We start from the raw sequence: 23317 nt of genomic DNA, 5'->3' as shown, positions 1-23317 counted from the left end.
AATGCCAAATCAGTGTGTCTGGTTTGCAACGTTGCTGTCCGTGTTTGCAAATGATTGGGAATCTGAGTATTGGTTCTTTTAAAGGTTAGGCCTACCTTTCCACCCCTGACAAAGTACCGACGCTTTCAAATGTAAGCTTTATCTCCTGGCCACTTTTTTCCCATGGTTTAACCCAACGAGAGATGGTCAGAAGTGTTTCCCTAAAGGCTGTCTGGGTTTAAACATATTCTATTGTACACAGTGAACAGCTTAATCAACTGATAGTGAAAGCATTAGATTTCATCTCCCAAACAATGTCTGTTTTGTCTCATCGGCTATAGAAGGTTGTAGCTCAGCCTCTTATTGTCAAAGAAATGATTCATCGGAGTCGCGTCTTTCCTGGGTACTTTGCAGCTTGTTTATAGCATAAAACATTGCGGACCAAAACGCTGTTATAGATCACTTTACATAATCGGATCCCGTTTTATTTTCTTCATAATCTTACGCTAATCTTACGCTAACAAGAGGTAGGCCTGTGATGTTTGCCATTTTTAGTGTTTGAGTGTTGGTTTTAATTTAACAGCCCTTCACTGACACGGGGTAGGATATTTAAAGAATGCATGAAGTGGTGGAGGAATTGACTGACAAATCTATGGCTATAGCAGCCTATAGCCTAATTTAGTCTATCAAACAGGTAGGCCTGGGTAACCATAGTGTAAATTCCGATCCATCCCTAAGGATTGACTTGTAAAACATCACCAATTTATGCCCAGTTTATATTGGCCAGGCTAGCCTATATTAAGTCATATTTTTGGGGCGAATGTGCATGCTTTAATAAAGTTGTGGATGAGTCGTTTGAATCAAGTTTATTTACTCATCCGCCTACACGGGCATGTTTTTGTTAGAATATGAACACTGACCCCTAGAGTCAAGCGAGGATCACAGCAAGATTTACTACAAAGGCTGTGTAGCATCTAAAAAGAAAGCCCCTTTTGGCAAGAGGAAACAAAACCACCAAGCTTGATTTTAATCAGATTTGCTCTAATCCATGTGTATTGCACAATAGTCGAGACAGACTCAAGGAGACTTCGAAGCTCAGAGGCAGTCTGGTGACATCCCCACTGGAGCACTGAGGCCTGGGGCCTGGGGCTGATATTCAGATATCCAGGTAGTGGCTTATGAGCATACCTTCTAATATATCAAATGGAAAACGTGTTACGTAATACTACACTGTGGCGCTTATGGGCTTGTCAGTAATAATTCTAGGAGATTACTGTATGCAGTCTAAAGGACAGATTACCACAAATTATGTTAAATTGGAGTGGAAACGAGACTAGTGCGTCACCTATTTTTATAAGAGCAAAAAACGGATATGGTGTTTTACTTCAACTTTGCACTCAATAAGCTGTTAGGAGCAATGATCAATCTTTTATTGGTTGAAACAGGACATAACAGAAAGATATCGACCAGAAGATGAACAGTAGGCTATTCTTACCCAGTACCCACATGACAATATGCCTGTTCAGATGATCCATCTGCTTTTGTGCATTCCTGTGTGCATCCCTAGCTTTCCACTAGGCCCTGCATGAGCTAGTCTACTTCAAACAGCTGGTCTTTTCTGATCTTCGCCATCTTTTTCCCACTGAAGCAATACAGAGCAATGTGTCAGAAGGAAGTCGCATACTCTATTGTTTCCCCACTCTGTGGTTGGTCTTTTGTGGTGCATTATGCATTGTGTATTAGAGTTTATTTTGGTCGTTCTGTTTACATTGTAGTCATTATGGATAACAGGCCACTGGCCCTGAGACTAACACATCTTGGGCGTCTCTCTGTGGCTGTTTGTCCTCCCAGGTTGTTTACATGCTGTCTAAATTGGGCCTTTCACAGGTGTGTGTGTGTGTGTGTGTGTGTGTGTGTGTGTGTGTGTGTGTGTGTGTGTGTGTGTGTGTGTGTGTGTGTGTGTGTGTGTGTGTGTGTGTGTGTGTGTGTGTGTGTGTGTGTGTGTGTGTGTGTGTGTGTGTGTGTGTGTGTGATCGAATGACTAACAAAAACCAACAAAGGTCCTTGAAGGTAACAAGTACTCCTATCACAGGGTGTTTCTCTGTACTTGTACTTCTGCTTCTTGCCTGTTAATTAGTAACTACATAGGCCACATTAACTTAGGTAACTTAACAGAGCTCAGTTATGTTCTATGATAGATAATAGAAAACATTCGGAATCATCTAATCACTGATCTTCAGTCATAATGAATTAAATGAACCAGCTAAATGAGATAATTACTCAAGTGAACTGCCACGGCAGTGATCTTTATTTTAAATGAACAAACAGAAACTCTGAACTGTAATAATTCACTTGTCATTCATGCCCCAGTATCCTTGAGGCTAATACTGTTTTGCAACTTTATCTGCAATAGGGGTGTGGACGTTTAAATGTTAAAGAAATTGGGATCCCTAACCGTAAAAAGTTTCTTTTAAATGTTTATGTAGATCCAGAAAGTAAACGGCGTGAAGCGAACCCATGCATATGTGCCGATACTGTGTGAGAGTGACGTGTTGCATCTCTCTCATCTCGATGTCCTAGCGTATTCATTGATGATAGGCCCTGCTTTACTGATGTTGCGAGACATTGCAGACCAAGACATTGTGAGATACAGCATTGCATTGCGAGATAGAGCTTTTGATTGCTGATAGACAGCCTAGTTCACGGTTCTGACTCTGTCTGCCTGTTGGTCGACCTGCCTATACTGTGCCCCTCCCCTCTCTCTCCATCCCTTGCTAGCTCGCTATGAAAGATGCAAGCGTTTGATTAGTTTCCGTACTTCCGAAAACACAGTCTTCTCCGTTCTAAAAATACAAAATCTTAGGAGTCAATTCCTAGCGGGATCGAATCTTGACACTCAGAAATGGGAGTCGAGGAATCAATTATTTTGAAGTCTACTTTTCACCACTACGTCATCGGCGTTAACAGTTGGAAAAATGGCAGAGAAAGGCAAGTGACAGCAGCAAAGTCCTGTATGGCAATACTTTGAGAAGGAAATGCAAACATTGCGTGGTGGAATTGAGGTACATTGATGGCAGTACAGGTGCAATGCTTAACCATCTGAAAACGGACTCCCAAACCGCTGCTGGCCGCAGCGCATCTGCATTGTGAATTCACATGGAATTTGATCAATTTTTCTAATTGTTTTAACAAAATTGTTTAATTTGTGACATCCCTAGTCTGCAGTACAATATGCTGCATCTTGTCCATTATAGACACCAACTCAAGCTTTCATCTTCCACTTTGTCCAGTGTTCTTTGTCTTCAATGCAACAACGTGCTTAGTCTTTAGTTCATCATCAGGACACCAACCGAAGCTTTCATGTTCCTTTGCAGAATGCCATAGTGCCCTTCAAGGAACTATGTGGCCTCTCGGCGGTGGCCAACCTGAAGCAGTGCATCCTGGCCCTGTCCTCCCGGCTGACAGGGGCTGACAACAACCCCCCTCCTGGTGTTCAACCTTAAGGACCAGTACCCCACCATGGAACCCCAGGGCCAGCTACCAGATGTCCTGAAGAAGGTGGTCACCACCTATGACATGGTGAGTACAGGAGGACTTTTGTTTGAACAGTATCATGTTTTTTTTTCTTTTTTCTTCTTTGTTTTATAAGGTTAGTTGAACGAGGACATTCTTTTTTAGGACCAGGACTTGGAATCCGGGATCTTACTGCATATTTTAATCTTAATAATAAAAGCCTTTCTCATTAAGACCACCACTAATGTGCTGATTGTAAAAACAATCTCAAAACACCTAGAGCATTAGTTTGATTCTAATCAAGTCAAGAGGAGGGTTTAGTGGGATTTGAATGGTAACATGGGGTTAAGAGGGTTAGGTAATAGGGCAGGGGAAGAGTTGTTTTAATCAAGTAATTTAATCAATTTTGACAAAGGACTGAAGTTATATTACACCCCCTCGGGCCTTAATTATATATGGCAAATATACCACGCCTAAGGGCTGTTCTTAGGCACGACGCATCGCGGAGTTTCTGTATACAGCCATTAGCCATGGTATATTGGCCATATACCACAAACCCCCGAGGTGTCTTATTGCTATTATAAACGGGTTACCAATGTAATTAGAGCAGTAAAAATACGTGTTTTGTCATACCCATTGTATATGGTCTCATATACCACGGCTGTCGGCCTATCAGCATTCAGGGCTTAACACCCAGTTTATAATGCGTCATTGAGGCTATTTCAATACAGACTTATTACGCCTTACACCTCACCGCAATCAATGTACCTTAATAGTACAAGAGTGTTATAGAATGCCCTTCATCCCCATTTTGAATGTTTCATTACTTATCTAATGTATATGCTACAATACAGAGCGCAAGTTAACAACAATGCAGGGCTCATCTGTAATGTATTGATGCAGGGCTCATCTGTAATGTATGGATGTCATAAGGTGAATGCACCAATTTGTAAGTCGCTCTGGATAAGAGCGTCTGCTAAATGACTTAAATGTAAATGTAAACAACTTGAAAGCTCTGCGAGATTATCCAACGTGACCATGGAAAAAGGAACATCTGATATTTCATTCTCAAATCTGTAGCCTATTTGCTCTGAATATGTATTGAATACGCTTTAAAATGTTCATACTTTTGATATTTCTATTTGACACCAGCTGTTTTCTGTGTCAGACATGTTTGCCTTGTACAAAGCATAAATCCTGGAGAAGTATTGGTGAAGCTTATTATCCACTGTAGAAACACAGGTCAAAGGCCACAGACGGCATCAGTACACCATTAGCATAGCATTGCATGTCATTTACCTAATGTATTCATAATGTCTTTCTCTTGACTTTAGGACCCCCACACAGAGCATGAAGGTAATGCGCTAACTAACCTGAGAACAAATGAGTCTTTCGTAATTCTACTCAAGTGTCTCACTCATTGAGAGTCATGGACAGACGTCAGTAAAGTTTGGATCATGAGTTAATCGTTAGACAATGATTTGTGTGTCCTCAGGAAAATGTGAAGTGAACGAAGATCCAGTCGTGTGTCGTCGTCCCCTGGATACATTTTATGTAGGACTGAGAAGCTCAGTTTGGGTGACATTTTAAAAGGACATCCAAAAGGAATAAATACATTATGCTGACACGCCCCTTACCTGTACTTCTCACAGAAACCACTTCATGTACCATTTTTTTCCCCCCTCCAACACTTTCCCTGTTTGTCACTACTCTTGCTCAACTAAATATGTAATCTGTCTCATCACTCCCAAAAATGATGAGGTAGGGAAGTGTTTTACCCTAAGTTACCCTACAATTGACCCGTGTTACGTTTAGGTCCACTCTCCCTATGCACTCGAGGTGAATTGCAGAGCGGTAACGTGCTCAACCATGCCGCTGCTAAAAACTCTTGGTTTAAAATTATGCAGTTAAGCATATTTAGGAGTATAGAAATAAGTATGAATGGAAAGCCGGGATCCACCTCTCTTTTTGTAAAACAAATGCTATTTAAAACGGTTATTTTCCCCCACGATTGAATTAAGAATTGTTGTGCATTGACTGCTTGTTAGAATGCAGGTTTCCCTCCCTTTGGCACTCATAACTTGAATGCGCCTTGCGAGGAATATTTCTCTTATATATTGTAAGCCTACTTGGACTACACAGTGAATGAAATGCTTACTTGCAGGTTCGACTAAGTAAATACCGTTGAAATCGGAAGTTTACATACACTTAGGTTGGAGTCATTAAAACTCGTTTTTCAACCACTCCACAAATGTCCTTTAACAAACTATAGTTTTGGCAAGTCGGTTAGGACATCTACTTTGTGCATGACACAAGTAAATTTTCCAACAATTGTTTTACAGACAGATTATTTCACTTATTATTCGGTGTATCCCAATTCCAGTGGTTCAGAAGTTTACATACACTAAGTTGACTGTGCCTTTAAACAGCTTGGAAAATTACAGAAAATTATTCCATGGCTTTAGAAGCTTCTGATAGGCTATTTGACCTCATTTGAGCCAGTTGGAGATGTACCTGTGAATGTGTTTCAAGGCCTACCTTAACTCAGTGCCTCTTTGCCTGACATCATGGAAAATCAAAAGAAATCTCAGAAAAATAATTGTAGACCTCCACAAGTCTGATTCATCCTTGGGAGCTATTTCCAAACGCCTGAAGCTACCACGTTCATATGTACAAACAATAGTATGCAAGTATAAACACCATGGGACTATGCAGCCGTCATTCCACTCAGGAAGGAGACACATTCTGTCTCCTAGAGATGAACGTACTTTGGGGCGAAAAGTGCAAATCAATCCCAGAATAACAGCAAAGGACTTTGTGAGGATGCTGGAGGAAACCAGTACAAAAGTATCTATAGCCACAGTAAAACAAATCCTATATCGACATAACCTGAAAGGCTGATCAGCAAGGAAGAAGCCACTGCTCCAAAACCGCCATGAAAAGCCAGACTACGGATTGCAACTGCACATGTGGACGAAGATCAAACCTTTTGGAGAAATGTCCTCTGGTCTGATAAAATATAACTGTTTGGCCATAATGACCATCGTTAGGGGGAGGCTTGGAAGCCAAAGAACACCATCTCAACTGTGAAGCACGGGGGTGGCAGCATCATGTTGTGGGGGTGCTTTTCGGAGGGACTGGTGCACTTCACAAAATAGATGACATCATGAGGAGGGAAATTATGTACTGTAGGTATAGTGAAGCAACATCTCAAGACTTCAGTCAGGAAGTTAAATCTTGGTCGCAAATAGGTCTTCCAAATGGACAAGGACACCAAGCATACTTGCAAGCAAAGTTGTGTCAAAATGGCTCAAGGACAACAGTCAGGGTATTGAAGTGGCCATCACAAAGCCCCGACTTGAATCCTATAGAACATTTATGGGCAGAACTGAAAAAGCGTGTGCTAGCAAGGAGGCCTACAAACCTGACTCAGTTACACCAGCTCTGTCAGGAGGAATGGGACAAAATTCACCCAATTTATTGTGGGAAGCTTATGGAAGGCTACCCAAAACGTTTGACCCAAGTTACACAATTTAAAGGCAATATACCAAATACTAATTGAATGTATGTAAACTTCTGACCTACTGGGAATGCGATGAAAGAAATAAAAGATGAAATAAATAATTATCTCTCCTATTATTCTGACATTTCACATTCTTAAATAAAGTGGTGATCTTAACTGACCTAAGACAGGGAATTTTTACTAGGATTAAATGTCAGGAATTGTGAAAAACAGAGTTTAAATGTATTTGGCTAAGGTGTATGTAAACTTCAGACTTCAACTGTAGATATAAACTACTCTATTATGGGTTTGTCTGGTTTTGTTTGCAGATGAAAAGTAAATGTGGACTCTTCCAGTATCTTCAAAGTGCTCCCAGTATCTTCAAAGTGCTCCTCTGCAGAAATTGTCTTAATTGAAAGTGCTGTTCTTCGTGTTGTAAATGTATTGTGTAGATTTTACTAGAAAAAATGTAGGGAAGTATCAATGTTCTACAAAGTAGTAGTTTGTTTATGATAACCATTACCATTTTGAGGCCTTGTAAAACACTCCCAGTAGCACCACAAAATACACAAATCACCATAGCTAGTATTTAGCGAGCAAAGCCAGCGTTCAGTTCAGCTGCTTACCTCTCAATCCACTATAAATACCTCCCCATGTTGCTGTGTCTGTCACCAAGGCTGTAATTTCTTCACCCATTAGTAAAGTAATCAGTGTGCCTGACAGCCTCCAGCCCTGTTACTGCAGCTGTGGACTGTCACAAACAGCCACCCCTCCTCCCTCACACACCACGCCCGCCTCCCTCAGCTTAGTCACGACGTGTTACACTCATCACAGACTGTAGGAATGCTCTGGGTTGCCCCCATAAAACTAGGTTTGATGCCCACCTCAATAAATATATAGGCCATATTATTAATTATCAGTGCTTTCAACTAATTTTGTAAGACACTCCTAATTTTCAAATTATGTATCACCAAAGAACATTTTCTAATATCTTTATTACCTAAAATCCCCATTTGGGTGTAGAGGGCTGGAGTCTCTGTTTGAAACCTTCATCTCTCTCTTCACTGCCTGAAGTGGAACGCCCAGCCCAGCAGTCCACCATGGACAGGCTGTCACAGACACACAGTCACAGTGCTGCTGATCCCCTTAGCTCCTGTCACATCGCTCTCAATGCTCCTAAGTAGGTACTCTCCTCTTTCTCACTGGTTGGAAAACTGGCACAGCAACAGGCATCGATCTCGGGGCGGGGGCGCGCGCATGTTGTTGGGTCACCGGCTGCCTGTCAGAGATTGACTTGGCAACTGGAGCTCTGCTGAAACAACTGCCCACGCTCCCCACCCCAAGCCCCCTGACCGGTCTGCCTTGGCAATGGAACAAGGACCTGCTTTTATTATGTGACCTTGCAGTGCTCTTAAGTCACTGAGGGAATGTACAAGTCAATTACGCCAGAGCAGCGAACATAAAGCCCAGCACCCGGAAGGCTTCCGTAACTGTGTCATCTCGCCCCAGAATCGCATTAAGAGACCTATTCTAATTTTAGATGATACATCATTTCCTTCAGATGATCATATTAATTGCACTCCGAGAGGCGGTAAGAAGGGAGAAAGAGCCAGATGGTCGTACCCGTGTGTATGGCTCCTGGGTCGTGCAGTGGGTATTTACCAGGATCCATGACAGTAAACACACGCATCATTAACCCCCCGAAATACCCCCGATTTACCAGGGATGTATTTTGGGGTGTTTATTTTTTGGTCAGGCATAAGAAGTGGAAATGGGCCTCTATCTGTGATCAGAGCCACCATGACAATTTCAACACAGTCATGGAGGTCAGAAGTGTGTGCACTCAATTAAGGCAGGGAGCTACATTTAGCGGTCCGCTACTCAGCTGTAATGCCACAGATAAGGCTGCGTTACGCCACAGATAAGGCTGCGTTACGCCCCCCCGAACAAGGCCTCTCCTATTTACAACAGATTGCTGTAATAAACAATAATAACCTACTCTTGAAATCACGTGTTTTCAGACCAACTCTGAAACAGGACATTTTATAACGGTAACATGCAATTACTGTAATACCCTAGTTGTCTTGCAACTTTCAATAACATGCTCTGATACACTCCCCTCCCTCTGTTTTTACCGTGCCTCAGCACAACTCCCGCTGCTTGGCCCTCTGTCTCTGTAATAAGGGCCTAGGCTTCTTTCTCCCCCGCACTGGATACATACTTCACAAAATGAAGATTGCTCACCACCGCAGGATGCCAGGCTGCTGTAAAGGGAATAAAGAGGTTCATATGGACTGTTTTCTCCTCTCCTGACAGATGATCCAGACCAGCAAGACTCTGCTGGAGAACTCTGAGGGAGTCTATGACCGAATACTGCTAACCCAGAAAGCAGGTAAGAAAGGGAAAGGGGGATACCTAGTCAGTTGTCCAACTGAATGTATTCAACTGAAATGTGTCTTCCGCATTTAACTGAATCAGAGAGGTGCAGGGGGGCTGCCGACGTCCACGTCTTCGGCATCCTGGGAACAGTGGGTTAGCTGCCTTGTTCAGGGGCAGAATGACAGATTTTTACCTTCTGGTTACTGGCCCAACACTCGAGAGGGATAGAGCTGAATAAAGAGCGTTTAACATGAAAAGCCAATTTCTCTGCAAAGATCCACTGTCCCTCAGATCTTCCCTTCTTCCTTTCATGTACAATCATCCCCCCTCTCTGAAGTCTGCCATGGAGAGCGGCAGCTAACAAAAAAGATGGACTGATTTATGCCGGCCCTGTTACATAAGAGTTATTAACATTTGATTCATGCTCATTTCTGTGACCCGGATGCTTTGAAACGCTGCTTTGGTTCTGCCTGGTTTTTGATGATTCTCACGGCGTCGGCCTCGCTGCTCCTCTAATTAGGAGGGTTGCAGCTGAGGTGTTAAACACCCAGGTTCTGAACAAAACAACATCAAAGACTGGCAGGCGGCAGCGGTCCCTTTATGCCTGGTTTCCACCAGGAACCGCACCGCTACAAGACCTACAGAACGAGATCAATCCCATTTTATAACAAAATGAATGGGAATCATTGTATGAGCAATTGATTGGAAAATAATTTATCTCATTGTGAGGATAATTCTGTGTTTGCACTTTGATATGAATATTGCAGCTTGTGTAGTCTTGCAATTTTATTATATCTGTGCTATTAGCACTGTGTATCCCACTCCTTTGGTGAGTCTCTGAGTATAGCCTTCTGGCCCTGCATAATGTGTTGACTTGACCTGGGCAGGGGCAGGGTTAATCCAGTCTGCTCTGGGGCCTGGGGGATCGGGAGGATCTTGGAGCCTTGATAGTGTGATTGGCAGCTGGCAGAGATCCCACCCCTCGCTCCAAGGTGGGAGAGTCTTCGCTTAAGCAGCTGTCAGAATGTTCACTCTCTCTTCCTTCCCCCATTATGAGGAGAACTCAACAAGGTGGATATTTCTAGAAAGAGCTCTAGTGGTTCAAACTCTGCAAAACCAAATTGTGTGCTTTAAAAAGCAGCATAAAATTGACCTGTAGATTTACTCCAGTACAAATAAAATCATATTCAATGAGAGGATCATTTAGACGTCTGTGTCCAATCTAATGCAGCGTATTTCAGCAATGTTTTCCATCTAAGCATTGTAGATGTTTCATTTATCATGGAGTAACTTGCTTGGAGCGCCGAGTGAGGAAAAACAGGCCGCCGTTCCAGGGGGCTGGGATTTATTGGTTTCCAGATGGATGACATATAAAATATTCATAGTCTATTGTCTTGGCTCATCAGGGGGGTGGAGGAGTGTGTCTTTTTAACTGAGGTGTGCGTCGCAAATCAATGGCTTCTCGCCGTCGTCTCCTCTTCGTATTCATCACAACACCTACAGGGCCTGCCTTCAAGCTGCTGCCCGAGACCTTAGCCATTGGTAGTCTGAGAGTTTAGATGTGAACGGCCTAAAGGAATGGTGATGAAAGGAACAACAAAAACAACTATTTCTCTAGGCAGCAGGGTGATACGGAATTGTGCTCAGATGGTTCACTTTTTGGTGTTCGCTAGATCTATAGTATTACAGTATATTGTGTCCATAGTCTGAAAGCATTCCTCTTCAAAGTTGCTATGAAACCATCACACTTTTTCAATGTATAGCTATTTGCCTCTAATCTTTGAAATGTCTATGAAAAATGAACCTAAAAGTAACTAGGGATGGGCACACGTACACAGTACCAGACTCAAGGTTTGCATTTGTTTACTAATGATTCGAATACAAGTACTCAAAATTCACAAATGCAATTATTTAGTTGGTTACATTTCTAAGCACTGACAATTTCAAACTCGAGTAAGGTGTGTGTATTCTTTGAAGTATGTCAAGTGCAGTGAAAAATGTAAGTTTGGTTTTCAATCCTGTATCAGAACAACCAGACCAAACTGCTAACATGTGAGTACTCAATTATTTCCATGAGTACTCAAACACAGACATTTTTTTCAAATTCCCATCCCTAAAATGTACCTAACTAGGCCATTCAGTTGAGCCAAAATGATAGGCTACTGAAGCTAGGAAATGCTTCATAAGTATTTGTATTATTTCATTACTTAATATGGGCTCACAAGACAACTAAACAAGTTAAACATGGGCTTCCACATTAGCTGCCAAAGGCAGGTCACTACCAGGCACCATATCAAATCTACTGGGCTGGATTCAACCACTGACATTTAGCAAAATAGGACACAACAGATGTTGTATTTTCATCGATACGTATTGTCAGCTGTGAGTGTGAGTGGAAAATGGGTCAATACAAACTGTATTCCCTCCGGACAGTGAGCAGAACATTCCAGCAAAAAGCTACTGGAGTTCGGAGTCATCCATCATAACTGCTCAGAGAGCAAACCGCCTCAAAAGACCCTCTGGGTAACAATAAACAAAGCTCACTACTTATTTTATTTGATCTTTATTTAACTAGGCAAGTCAGTTGAGAACAAAGTCTTATTTTCAATGATGGGTTAACTGCCTTGTTCAGGGGCAGAACGACAGATTTGTTCCTTGTCAGCTCGGGGATTCAAACTTGCAACCTTTCGGCTACTAGCCCAATGCTCTAACCACTAGGCTATCCTGCCGCACCTTTAAACTTACTGTCTAAAGCGCACAGATCAAATGCAATACTTGACACTCACACGGGTACCAAATAACATCTGGGACAATTCAATAGCTGAACCCCAAAATACACCTAGTCTGGACAGAGTAATGCTTATAACAGATCCCACCTAGGTTAACTTTTACAAACTGCCTAAAAAAAACAAGCTAAAGAGAAAATGTGGAACATAAGATGAATGGAAAAACACCATTACAGTAATGGCCATTAAATGCCGTAGGTGATTATTCTACAGGGTCAAATGCATCATCTATTCAGGAGGATTGGGGATACTCAATCAATGTGTTGCTTTTGCGATTCAATCCATTATTAATAAAGCTTGTAGGCTACAATACAGGTTGGGGAAACAGTTTCATGAATATTTCCGATGACTGGGCACTCTGGTCCAAGTTCATTATGCTGAGTTATTGAGCTCCAGGCAGACGAGGGAGAAGATAACACCATCTGAAGAAGCTAATCCCTGTTGTATTGTTATTGGCCACGGCAAACCCCTTTCCTACCTGCCGCCCGGTTATGGACTGTCAAAGGTGACTGAGAACCTTTTGGTGGCTCTATACAGTCTCTGTCAGCGAGCATACGCTTGCAGAGAATTGAGTTCGAAAGGGTTTGCTCAGAATTACAGAATTAGCCTCCCCACCTCCCCTACACTGTGTTGCTAAGCAACCCCTGCTGAGAGTTTGTGTGTGTGTCTTTCCAGCACAGTCATGCTTCATGAGTACAACAGTAGTGACTGTAGTTACAGCAGCACAACACCTGAGGGTGGGGGATAATCATTCCGGAATCATTCAGATGTTTCACAGTGCACAAATTCAAAATGGCTGGGAGGAACAGATTATTAGCACTGTGTATGGTCCAAAAAAAAAAAGGTCTATGCCCTATGCATTCTCTGTAAGAGAATACAATAATAGCCTCAACCAGGGCCTAATTTGTGAACATTTTTTGGGCCATTTTCTGTCTAGACTCTTCATCTAGGTCAGCTATGTGCTAACTGCTGGAGTGCCAATATCACAGACCTCAGAATCCCCTCAACATCCATCCATCCAACCCACACCCACCGTATATCTCAAATGTATGGTATTTGGTGTTGCCATGGAAACAACACCAACAGGGCTGGGAACTGACCCAGAGCTGATAGAGCGCCGTGATAGATCTGAGCATGCTCAGTCCGACCGTTTCAGCTTGTGTTTGTTTGTGTGTGTCTGCCATCAGCTGAGTCTGGTGACTACTATCAGTAGTATACCAAGCTCCCGTTACAGAGCACCTTAATGGCCAGACCCTCAGCTGTTGCTCTGATGTTGTGGACTCCACTGCAACGTGACTCAAATGAAACACACGGCAATGTTCGTCTGTGTATCCTAACGGAGAGCAGCATGCAGTCTGAGAGAGAGAGGAGGGAAGAGGGGAAGGAGAGGAAGGGAGCTCCTCGGGAGACAAGTCCCTCTGCTCAGCACCTTGATGCTAATCCAGAGTGCGGGGATGTCGTGTCTGTCTGCCCTGCCCATGCTAGTCTTGCTCTCTCTTTCTCTCATGCTTTCAAGAATATGTCTCTCACTCAACTTTGACCTCACCGGCTTTGCTTCCTTCCTCATGTTGTCTGCTGGGCAGCTGTTTTCAGGCTGGTGTAATTGCTATGTACACTGAGAGACAAACATACAAAACTGACGGGCTGATGGTTGAATCCGAAATGAATACTTAACGTATGATCATCTAAAGTGTGTTGGTGTTTTATCATTGTCTCACACGTCAAGAATGAAACCAAATGTGTGAAGGCCTTAACTTAAGACTTTTATACTTTTCTCATAGTGCTGACACTTGCCTAACCCCAATTGGCATTTCATGCAAAACTAGCATATAAATGCATTGTACGTCAATGCTAGCCTCTGTGACAAATGTGTGTGAATACAGAGCGTGAAACTCATGTGTCCCCTCTCTCCCCAGCGATGGCGTTCCATGAGAACCTCCATGACATGGCGGTGAAGGAGGGCCTGAAGGGCAGGAAGCTGGCCAAGGCTGTGGAGAGCTTCACCTGGAACATAACCATCCTCAAGGTAAGGATAATGACCACCTAGTTTGAGTAATTTGTTTCTGCAATCTTTTTTTGGCGACAGTTTTTAGCTTTTGTTTAATCTATTTTAGCTACCAATAAACCGTTTAAAACCATCACGTATAAATCGATCTGTGGACACCGTAGATCAAAATGGCTTGCATTGAGTGGTAGCCCTGATTCTGACACAGGAAGTATGTCTCTTCTGCCTGTATGAAGCAGGATGTGAAATCTGACACCACTTGCAGCAGGGATGTCCCTCCTACCATTTAATTCGCCTACAGTGCCCTCGGAAAGTATTCAGACCCCTTGACTTTATTCACATTCGTCAGCAATCTACACACAATACCCCATAATGACAAAGCGAAAACAGGTTTTTAGAAATATTTTGAAAATGTATTAATAACAAAAACAGATACCTTATTTTTGTAAGTATTCAGACTCTTTGCTATGAGACTCAAAATTGAGCTCAGGTGCATAATGTTTCCATTCATCATCCTTGAGATGTTTCTACACCTTGATTGAAGTCTACTTGTGCTAAATTCAATTGATTGGACATGATTTGGAAAGACACACCTGTCTATATAAGGTCCCACAGTTGACGGTGCATGTCAGAGCAAAAACCAAGCCATGACATCGAAGGAATTGTCCGTGGAGCTCTGATACAGGATTGTGTCGAGGCACAGATCTGGGGAAGGGTACTGAACGATTTCTGCAGCATTGAAGGTCCCTAAAAACACAGTGGCCTCGCATCATTCTTAAATGGAAGAAGTTCACCACCCTGGATGGTTCCGACCTAGAATATGTGGACATCTATAAGTACCTAGGTGTCTGGCTAGACTGTAAACTCTCCTTCCAGACACATATCAAACATCTCCAATCTAAAATCAAATCTAGAGTCGGCTTTCTATTCCGCAACAAAGCCTCCTTCACTCACGCCGCTATCCTACCGATCCTCGACTTCGGCGATGTCATCTACAAAATAGCTTCCAATACTCTACTCAGCAAACTGGATGCAGTTTATCACAGTGCCATCCGTTTTGTTACTAAAGCACCTTATACCACCCACCACTGCGACCTGTATGCTCTAGTCGGCTGGCCCTCGCTACATATTCGTCGCCAGACCCACTGGCTCCAAGTCCATGCTTGGTAAAGCTCCGCCTTATCTCAGTTCACTGGTCACGATGGCAACACCCACCCGTAGCACGCGCTCCAGCAGGTGTATCTCACTGATCATCACTAAAGCCAACACCTCATTTGGCCGCCTTTCGTTCCAGTTCTCTGCTGCCTGTGACTGGAACGAATTGCAAAAATCGCTGAAGTTGGAGACTTATCTCCCTCACCAACTTCAAACATCTGCCATCTGAGCAGCTAACCGATCGCTACATAGTCTATCGGTAAATAGCCCACCCAATTTGACCTACCTCTTCTCCATACTGTTTATATTTATTTACTTTTCTGCTCTTTTGCACACCAATATCTCTACCTGTACATGACCATCTGATCATTTATCACTCCAGTGTTAATCTGCAAAATTGTAATTATTCGCCTACCTCCTCATGCCTTTTGCACACAATGTATGTAAACTCTTTTATTTTTTATTTTTTATTCTACTGTGTTATTGACTTGTTAATTGTTTACTCCATGTTTACTCCATGTGTTGTTGTCTGTTCACACTGCTTTGCTTTATCTTGGCCAGGTCGCAGTTGCAAATGAGAACTTGTTCTCAACTAGCCTACCTGGTTAAATAAAGGTGAAATAAAAATAAAATAAAAAGTTTGGAACCACCAACCACCCGGCCAAACTGAGCCGGAACCGCCCGGCTAAACTGAGCAATCATGGAAGGGCCTTGGTCAGGGAGGTGACCAAGAACCTGATGGTCACTCTGACAGAGCTTTAGAGTTTGTCTGTGGACAACCATCTCTGCAGGACAACCATCTCTGCAGCACTCCACCAATCAGGCCTTTATGGCAGAGTGGCCAGACGGAAACCACTCCTCAATAAAAGGCACATGACGGCCCGTTTGCCAAAAGACCCTTAAAGACTCTCAGACCATGAGAAACAAGATTCAATGGTCTGATGAAACCAAGATTGAACTCTTTGGCTTGAATGCCAAGGGTCACGTCCGAAGGAAACCTGGCACCATCCCTACAGTGAAGTGTGGTGTTGGCAGCATAATGCGGTGGGGGTGTTTTTCAGCGACAAGGACTGGGAGACTAGTCAGGATCGAGGCAAAGAGTAATGGAGCAAAGTACAGAGAGTTCCTTAACGAAAACCTGCTCCAGAGCTCTGACTGGGGTGAAGGTTCACCTTCCAACAGGACAACCACCCTAAGCACACAGCCAAGACAATGCAGGAGTGTCTTCGGGACAAGTCTCTGAATGTCCTTGAGTGGCCCAACCAGATCCCTGACTTGAAGCCAATCTAACATCTCTGGAGAGACCTGAAAATAGCTGTGCAGCAACGCTTCCCCTCCAACCTCACAGAGCTTGAGAGGATCTGCAGAGAAGAATGGGAGAAACTCCCAAATACAGGTGTGCCAAGCTTGTAGTGTCATACCCAAGAAGACTCGACTGTAATTGCTGCCAAATGTGCTTCAAGAAAGTACTGAGTAAAGGGTCTGAATACTTATGTAATATTTCTAAAATAATTAATAAATTAACAAATCATTTGTTTGTCGTAGATGGAGAATATTAAAATGAGATGAAAGGCGAGTTCCTAACAGGTTCAGGAAGTGAAGCTAGAGCTCCGAGAGATGTTCAATGCGATGGGGCCGACGTTTTGATCGAGAGACCTTTAGAAACTTTTCTAACACTACATTTTCCTCTAACAGTAAATATACAAATATGTATTTTACAGTTCTAAAGAAGGTGAAATCTTAATGGATTTGAAAAAATGTAATTTCAAGCCTTATACATACAGTTTTGTTGAATAGGAAATAATCCAAATATGATCTGTGTAATTAAGCTTGTGTCCTCAATAGTGACTACACCTCTGCAATTTATAACTATTTTTACTAGAAAAGTGAGAGTTTAACCTTGGAGTATGCCGCATTACTAGTTATTGTTTATCTCATGATAAATAATTACCTTTGGGGATTACGATGATTACACTTTCGATTACATTTAGTTACATGTAAGAGGTTTAACTTAATGTTTGTTTTGAGGACCGACATAAGCAGTGCATTTAAATTCAAGAAACAACTTCAGAGCGAACACTTCAGAGATTATGATTCCACCGTGCAGTTGAGCTTCACTAAATAAGGAAAAAACTATATTTTTAGAGTTTGTTTACAGAAGGGACATAAGGTAGCTAGGTTTAAATTGCCATTTGTTTTTCAGCTGCAGCGCGGTGGAGTAAGAGCCTATGTCTGAGTTAGTTAGATTGTTACACACTCAGTCTGATGTATTGGTCTTCATGCCGTTCATTTAATCCCTGTGTCAATGCAAGGGGTAATTATCGGGGAATGACCTTCCGCATATTTATTTGTGATATTTGCATGCGTTAATTGCATGCTCACCTCATGAGCGTTTGGGCTCATCATTTATACATGGTCCCTGGGAAATTGAGTTGGTGCCTGGTGAGTGTTTGGCTACGCTGCATAATTCATTATACACAGAAGCAGCGGTTACGCTCCGTGGGTATTGGGGAGGTGTAGGACTTCAATGTCTGACCGCATACAACGAAGATTAAACAGTTAGTACCACACTACTCTCTCGCTTCGTGACCTTTTTGAAGGTACAATTGGTTTCACCCTGTGTCTTTCTGTTTAAACTGGAGATTAAAGTTGTTAATACATGCTCCATTGTCTCTATATTGCCATTCCTGTCATGTCCCTTCCTCCCCTCCAGGGCCAGGCGGACCTGCTAAAGCACGCAAAGAGTGAGGTCCAGGAGAGCCTGAAGCAGATCCACTATGCCGCCCTCACCTGTAACCTCAGTAAGGACGGGCCTTCAGGGAGCACGGCGGGCTCTGAGTCCAGGGCCCGACCACGCAGCCTGGACGCCATCCCTGAGAAAGCCACGGGGGAGGACAAGCTTTCTGAGGAGGACAACTGAAGGCTTACGCCCTAAACCCTTCATACCTCCAAGCCCCTTGCCCTACACTAGTGGCATACATAAATCTCCTTACCGCAGTTCCACACAAACCTAACTACAGTATACCTGTTCTAGTGCCGTTGCCACACACAACTATTCTTATTCCAGTGCCGTATACAACCATTCCATTCCCACTCAAACCTCCCTTTGCTTAACCAGGTACCACACAAAAAGCCCTTAACCCCTCCTGCCCACCTCAACGTCCAACAGCAAGATGTTGCAGGTCAACTCGGAGGGTCAAGTGAACTTGCAGCCACGGGACAGTCTTAAAGCCGTGACCTACTGTAGAGAGTGCACTTATTTACAGGCAGACCCCAGGGTCTGACCCTAGGAGAGCCGCTCTAAAGGGTCCAAGGATTTCTTAAGCACAATTTACGGGTTTCTGACCAACCAGAAATTAGAGCTGTGAATGTAATAGGAAACAGGAACAATGGAGAAGGAAAGAAGAAAAGGGAGGCGAGAGCTGTTTACAATAATGAACTTGTTCTTGTCTGCCAAAATAGTATGTTTATATATGGAGTTCTGTTACTTTTTTTGCAGCGTGCTTCATTTTATTATTGTATTCTTGAGAAATAAGATTTATTTTGTAAAGGAAATGGCTCGTCCATGAAAAATAACTATTTTATTTGTCTGTACAGATGTGAAATTGTGGTGTCCTTTACACTTTCCCACTGGAGTTCCTTTGTCGAGACGAGGGACGGATAGAGACTTTCAACCTCAGTGTGTGGTCCAAAGGGTGGCAGTCGGAGTCTTAAACACAACCAGCAACTGCTTAGGGAAGGAACCATGGTGAGAATAACTCGTTAGGTCTACGTTTTGGTATCATTTCACCATTCCACGTGAGAGGCTTGAGTAAGGTGTACAAAGTAATAATAGCTTCTCAACCCGTCCTGGTAACAAAACAAAACCCTATTCATGAATACGGTTTCATATACGACTGTGCCTCATTGCTACAAATCAGTCAACAAAAGGGATAGGTGGTGAGGAAAGAGCTGCTCTTCCTCGCATCCATCTGTCTTAACCTGCTTTTGCCCACCAGTTGCTTCTAGTTTGTGTTTTGTTCATTCTCTCCACAGTGCTGAAACAGCGTTGCTCCTGGTCAACTTTAGCCACCCACCACCACCTCTGGATCTCACCCACCAGTGTTTTAACTGGGCCCACACTGGGACAAAAAGTCATTCACAAACTTCAGTGTCGTGACAGTTGTATTTATAACTGTTGTTAACCATTTTTACCGATGGAGAGAAAAAGAAGAAAAAAATACCGGTTTTGCTTTTCTGTTAATTCCTGAAACCTTCAGAATAAACCACGTTAAATCATTTATGGTGTCTGGTGTCAGATTCAATGACCGACCGAATAAACATTCATTAACATTCTACAGTGTGCTGTTTTCTGTTGTATTAATGCTATTACTGTTCAAGGGCAGACAGAGACTTCAGGGTCTGGATATCCCAGCCATCGTATGGAGCTGCTGGAGGAACTGAAGGATCTCCATAGATTTGTTTACAATGTGCTGATAGGAGTGGAAAGAGCCAAGGGATATCTAGCGAACCACAGGCGTGTCTGGCACATGTTCTCAGATACACACAGACCTGCACGCACAGCTGATAACCCATAAAAACAGACACAATTCTTCTTCTTTTTTTGTCACCGTTTGTTTCCATTTATTTCCCTGATAGACCACTGCATTGTGGTCACTGGTCGGCACAGAAAAACAAGCACCCCAACACATCACAGGACAAAGGCCCCAGGACATGTTCTTAGAAAAGCAGAAAGATTGTCCCCTGTAAGTCAAACCAGAGTACAGCACCACAAACTAGCATTTAGAATAGATCAAAGCAAAGTTAATTGGTCGCGTACACAGATTTGCAGATGTGCAGTAATACCTTGCAATAAAAAAACCACTCCAGAACAAATCATTAAAAAGACATTCTATAGGATAAGCCATGACTAGAATACAGTATATATATGTGGGTAAAACGGTATGTAAACATTGTTCAAGTGACCAGTGTTTAATGACTACAGTATGTACATAGGGCAGCAGTCTCTAAGATGCAGGGTAGAGTACGGGGTGGTACCCGGTTAGAACCATGACTAACATTCAGGGCATGGTACTGGGTGGAGGCCAGCTAATGGTGAACGTTTAACCGTCTGATGGCCTGGAAATAGAAGCGGTTTCTCATTCTCTGTCCCAACTTTGATGCACCTATACTGTCTCTGCCTTCTAGATATTAAGTAGTGGGGTGAACAGGCCGTGCATCGGGTGGCTGAGGTCCTTGATGATCTTGGCCTTCCTGTGACACTGGATGCTGTAGGTGTCCTGGAGGGCAGGTAGTGTGTTCCCCCGGTGATGTTAAGGATGAACCTTTTGAACAGTATTTTTGTCATACATTTTTATAAATTAAACATACAGTCATCATATGGAGAATTGGGGTTCAGCTGTACTATCTATAGCAATGACTCAAATCTGGGTAGAATGTTTTTTTTTTTATGACTATACCTGAAAACAAGGCAACCTGTGTATAAACTAATACAAACTTTACTGTTAAACAATCTCAAAGAAGAGAGGGGAATGGATTCCATTCGAATGCCATTCTGGATGCCCGTGACAGTGTCTGGTTAGTGTCAGTCGCACCACAGACAAGACAGGGCCTCGCAGATCACGTCAACAACCAGTGAGGACACATTCCCCATAAATAAATCTGAATGTTTGGAATAGATCTGCTTTGTAACATTGTGAAAGGTCTAAACTTAGATATTTAGTGGGTGATGCATTGGCTAATAAATGAACTATACAACGTTTGCTTCAGGACAGACAGCCTCTCATGCTGTATGTGTTTGTTTTGTTTATGCAGTTGTGCTTGCAAGGCACTGTAGACTACAATAGACTTGTGAGCCGGCCTGAGATGCACTTGTACGTGCAATTCTCTGGTCGCTGGTCTGGCCTGAGAAGCGAGTCTCCCTGTGGTCTTCGTGATGAAGCAGTGGAGGCCATTAGTCTAGATGTGGACCAGGCCTCATTCTCGGGAGCTACATCCGGCCGGCACGCCCGAGTGATGGCGTGATGGCGTGATGGCATGGAGATGCCTTGGACTGAGCTAAGGCTATGGATCCAAAGTCAGCCAGTATCTTCTCTCAGCTCTGCTCTGCTCCCATCAATCCACATTCATCCCTTTGCAATGCTCACTCAAAACTCCTATTCTGCCACTGATATGAGCAAGAGATTTTACATTTCTTAACCCACAGAGAAAAGAGACTTTTGATCCATAACTGATTTATGGGTCAGGCTTCTGTGCAACGTTCTCTAGGAATAACCAGAGGAACAAACAGTAGCCTTGTATTAGAAAGATACTATCTTTTCACGGTGAATAATTCATGCTCTTCCAGTCACTAAACTGCACGTCCCAGAGCGTATTGCTCTCGCTCGACGGTCCCCTTTGTAGAAAACCTGTGTTGGTCATCCAGAGCACTCAGTGCTATGCGCCTCTCTGCAGACTAAGCACCGCAATCATGCCTGGGGGCATAAGCCTCAAGACTAGAAAGAGTATTCAGAGAAAAAGGCCCACAAACAAATAAATAAAGCTCTCCCAGAGCTAATTATAACACCGAGAGTCGTTTTCTGCCTCCACATAAAGAGATGTGTAGATAGCCAGCTGCTTATCAGTTTAGCTAGCGGCTGGCATGTCCAGGGAATTGCTCGTCTGCTGCTAACAACGTAGTGAACAACACCCTGACAAATAGTGTGCTTATCTCAAGAGAAGCTTAATGGAACACATGTATGCAAGCCAGGTCTGCAGGGCGCTCTGTTTATGTCATTCTTTAACAAGTTGTCTATTTTAACTGTAAAGTGGAAATGTTCCACATCAAGAGTTTCAAGTTTTGCATTGTCAAAATGACATTGAACAGCTCTCCTTGTTAGCTTGACCACCCAATGTTCTCACGCTGTCTGTCTCACAGATGAAGTTGTCACGTCGACCAATGTGTACCATACACACTGATCATAAAAGTCATGTATTTACATATCAACATACAATCGAGATACCTGGGGAAGTGGCGATGCCATGTCAGACTACCAATCCAAGCTACCATCTTGACCCTAAAATCTGTCAGAGGAATACTGTGCATCTTTTTGGTAACTAACCTAGTAGAATCTTGATAAGGGATCCAGCGTTGACTGGTCTTCCGTTCCTTTCACTGTCACACTGCTGCACGAACTCCAGTTTTATCATGGCAATGAAAGTGAAACAGGGTACTCTTCTACTTTCTTTCATAAATATCATTATGTCTCCTTGACTGGATCTCTGAGAACTGTGAGTGTCATCCTCAGACATGACCGACTCTCTTCCTCTTAGGCCTCAGATTGTTAAATGATTAGTCTCAAAGTGACTTGGCTTGAGTCAAAAATAGACATTTTAAAGGACTTGTGAAAGCTTTTGAGTGATCAAAAAGAAATTCACTGGATATACATTTCTTATGTGGCCTACCCATTAATGCTTTTACAAATGTGAAAAGAAGTGTGGGTGAGGGTGTTTAGGGGAAGGATCAAAGTTACTTTGAGAGAAAGGGCCTAGATCACATTAGGCTAACACTTTACAACCCACCCATGGCATATAAAATGAGTCTACAAAACATTAGGAACACTGCTCTTTCCATGACAGACTAACCAGGTGAAAGCTACGATCCCTGATTGATGTCACCTGTTAAATCCACTTAATTTTATTTCACCTTTATTTAACCAGGCAAGCTAGTTTAGAACAAGTTCTCATTTACAACTGTGACCTGACCAGGATAAAGCAAAGCAGTGTGACACAAACAACAACAAAGAGTTACACATGGAATAAACAAGCATACAGTCAATAACACAATAGAGAAAAAAAGTCTATACAGTGTGTGCAAATGGCGTGAGGAGGTAAGGCAATAAATAGGCCATGGTAGCGAAGTAATGACAATTTAGCAGATTAATACTGGAGTGATAGATGAGCCAAAGAGCAGAAAAGTAAATAAAAACAATATTGGGATGAGGTAGGCAGATTGGGTGG

The 23317-nt window shown here is 42.9% G+C and overlaps 1 protein-coding gene across 1 annotated transcript in view; it reads left to right on the top strand.

Annotated features, from left to right (window-relative positions):
- The window catches only part of LOC123997688 (inactive phospholipase C-like protein 2), a 63802-nt gene extending 44149 nt beyond the window's left edge, over window positions 1-19653 (top strand). Inside the window, 5 exon segments of the mRNA XM_046302160.1 lie at window positions 3354-3455; window positions 3457-3558; window positions 9311-9386; window positions 14076-14185; window positions 18033-19653. Of these exon segments, the coding sequence (XP_046158116.1) occupies window positions 3354-3455; window positions 3457-3558; window positions 9311-9386; window positions 14076-14185; window positions 18033-18239 (597 nt within the window). The 3' untranslated portion in view covers window positions 18240-19653.
- Window positions 19654-23317: the final 3664 nt, after the last annotated feature.

This window comes from Oncorhynchus gorbuscha, linkage group LG15 (assembly GCF_021184085.1).
Source record: "Oncorhynchus gorbuscha isolate QuinsamMale2020 ecotype Even-year linkage group LG15, OgorEven_v1.0, whole genome shotgun sequence".
Taxonomy (NCBI): Eukaryota; Metazoa; Chordata; class Actinopteri; order Salmoniformes; family Salmonidae; genus Oncorhynchus; species Oncorhynchus gorbuscha.
This window is presented reverse-complemented; position numbering and strand designations above follow the sequence as displayed.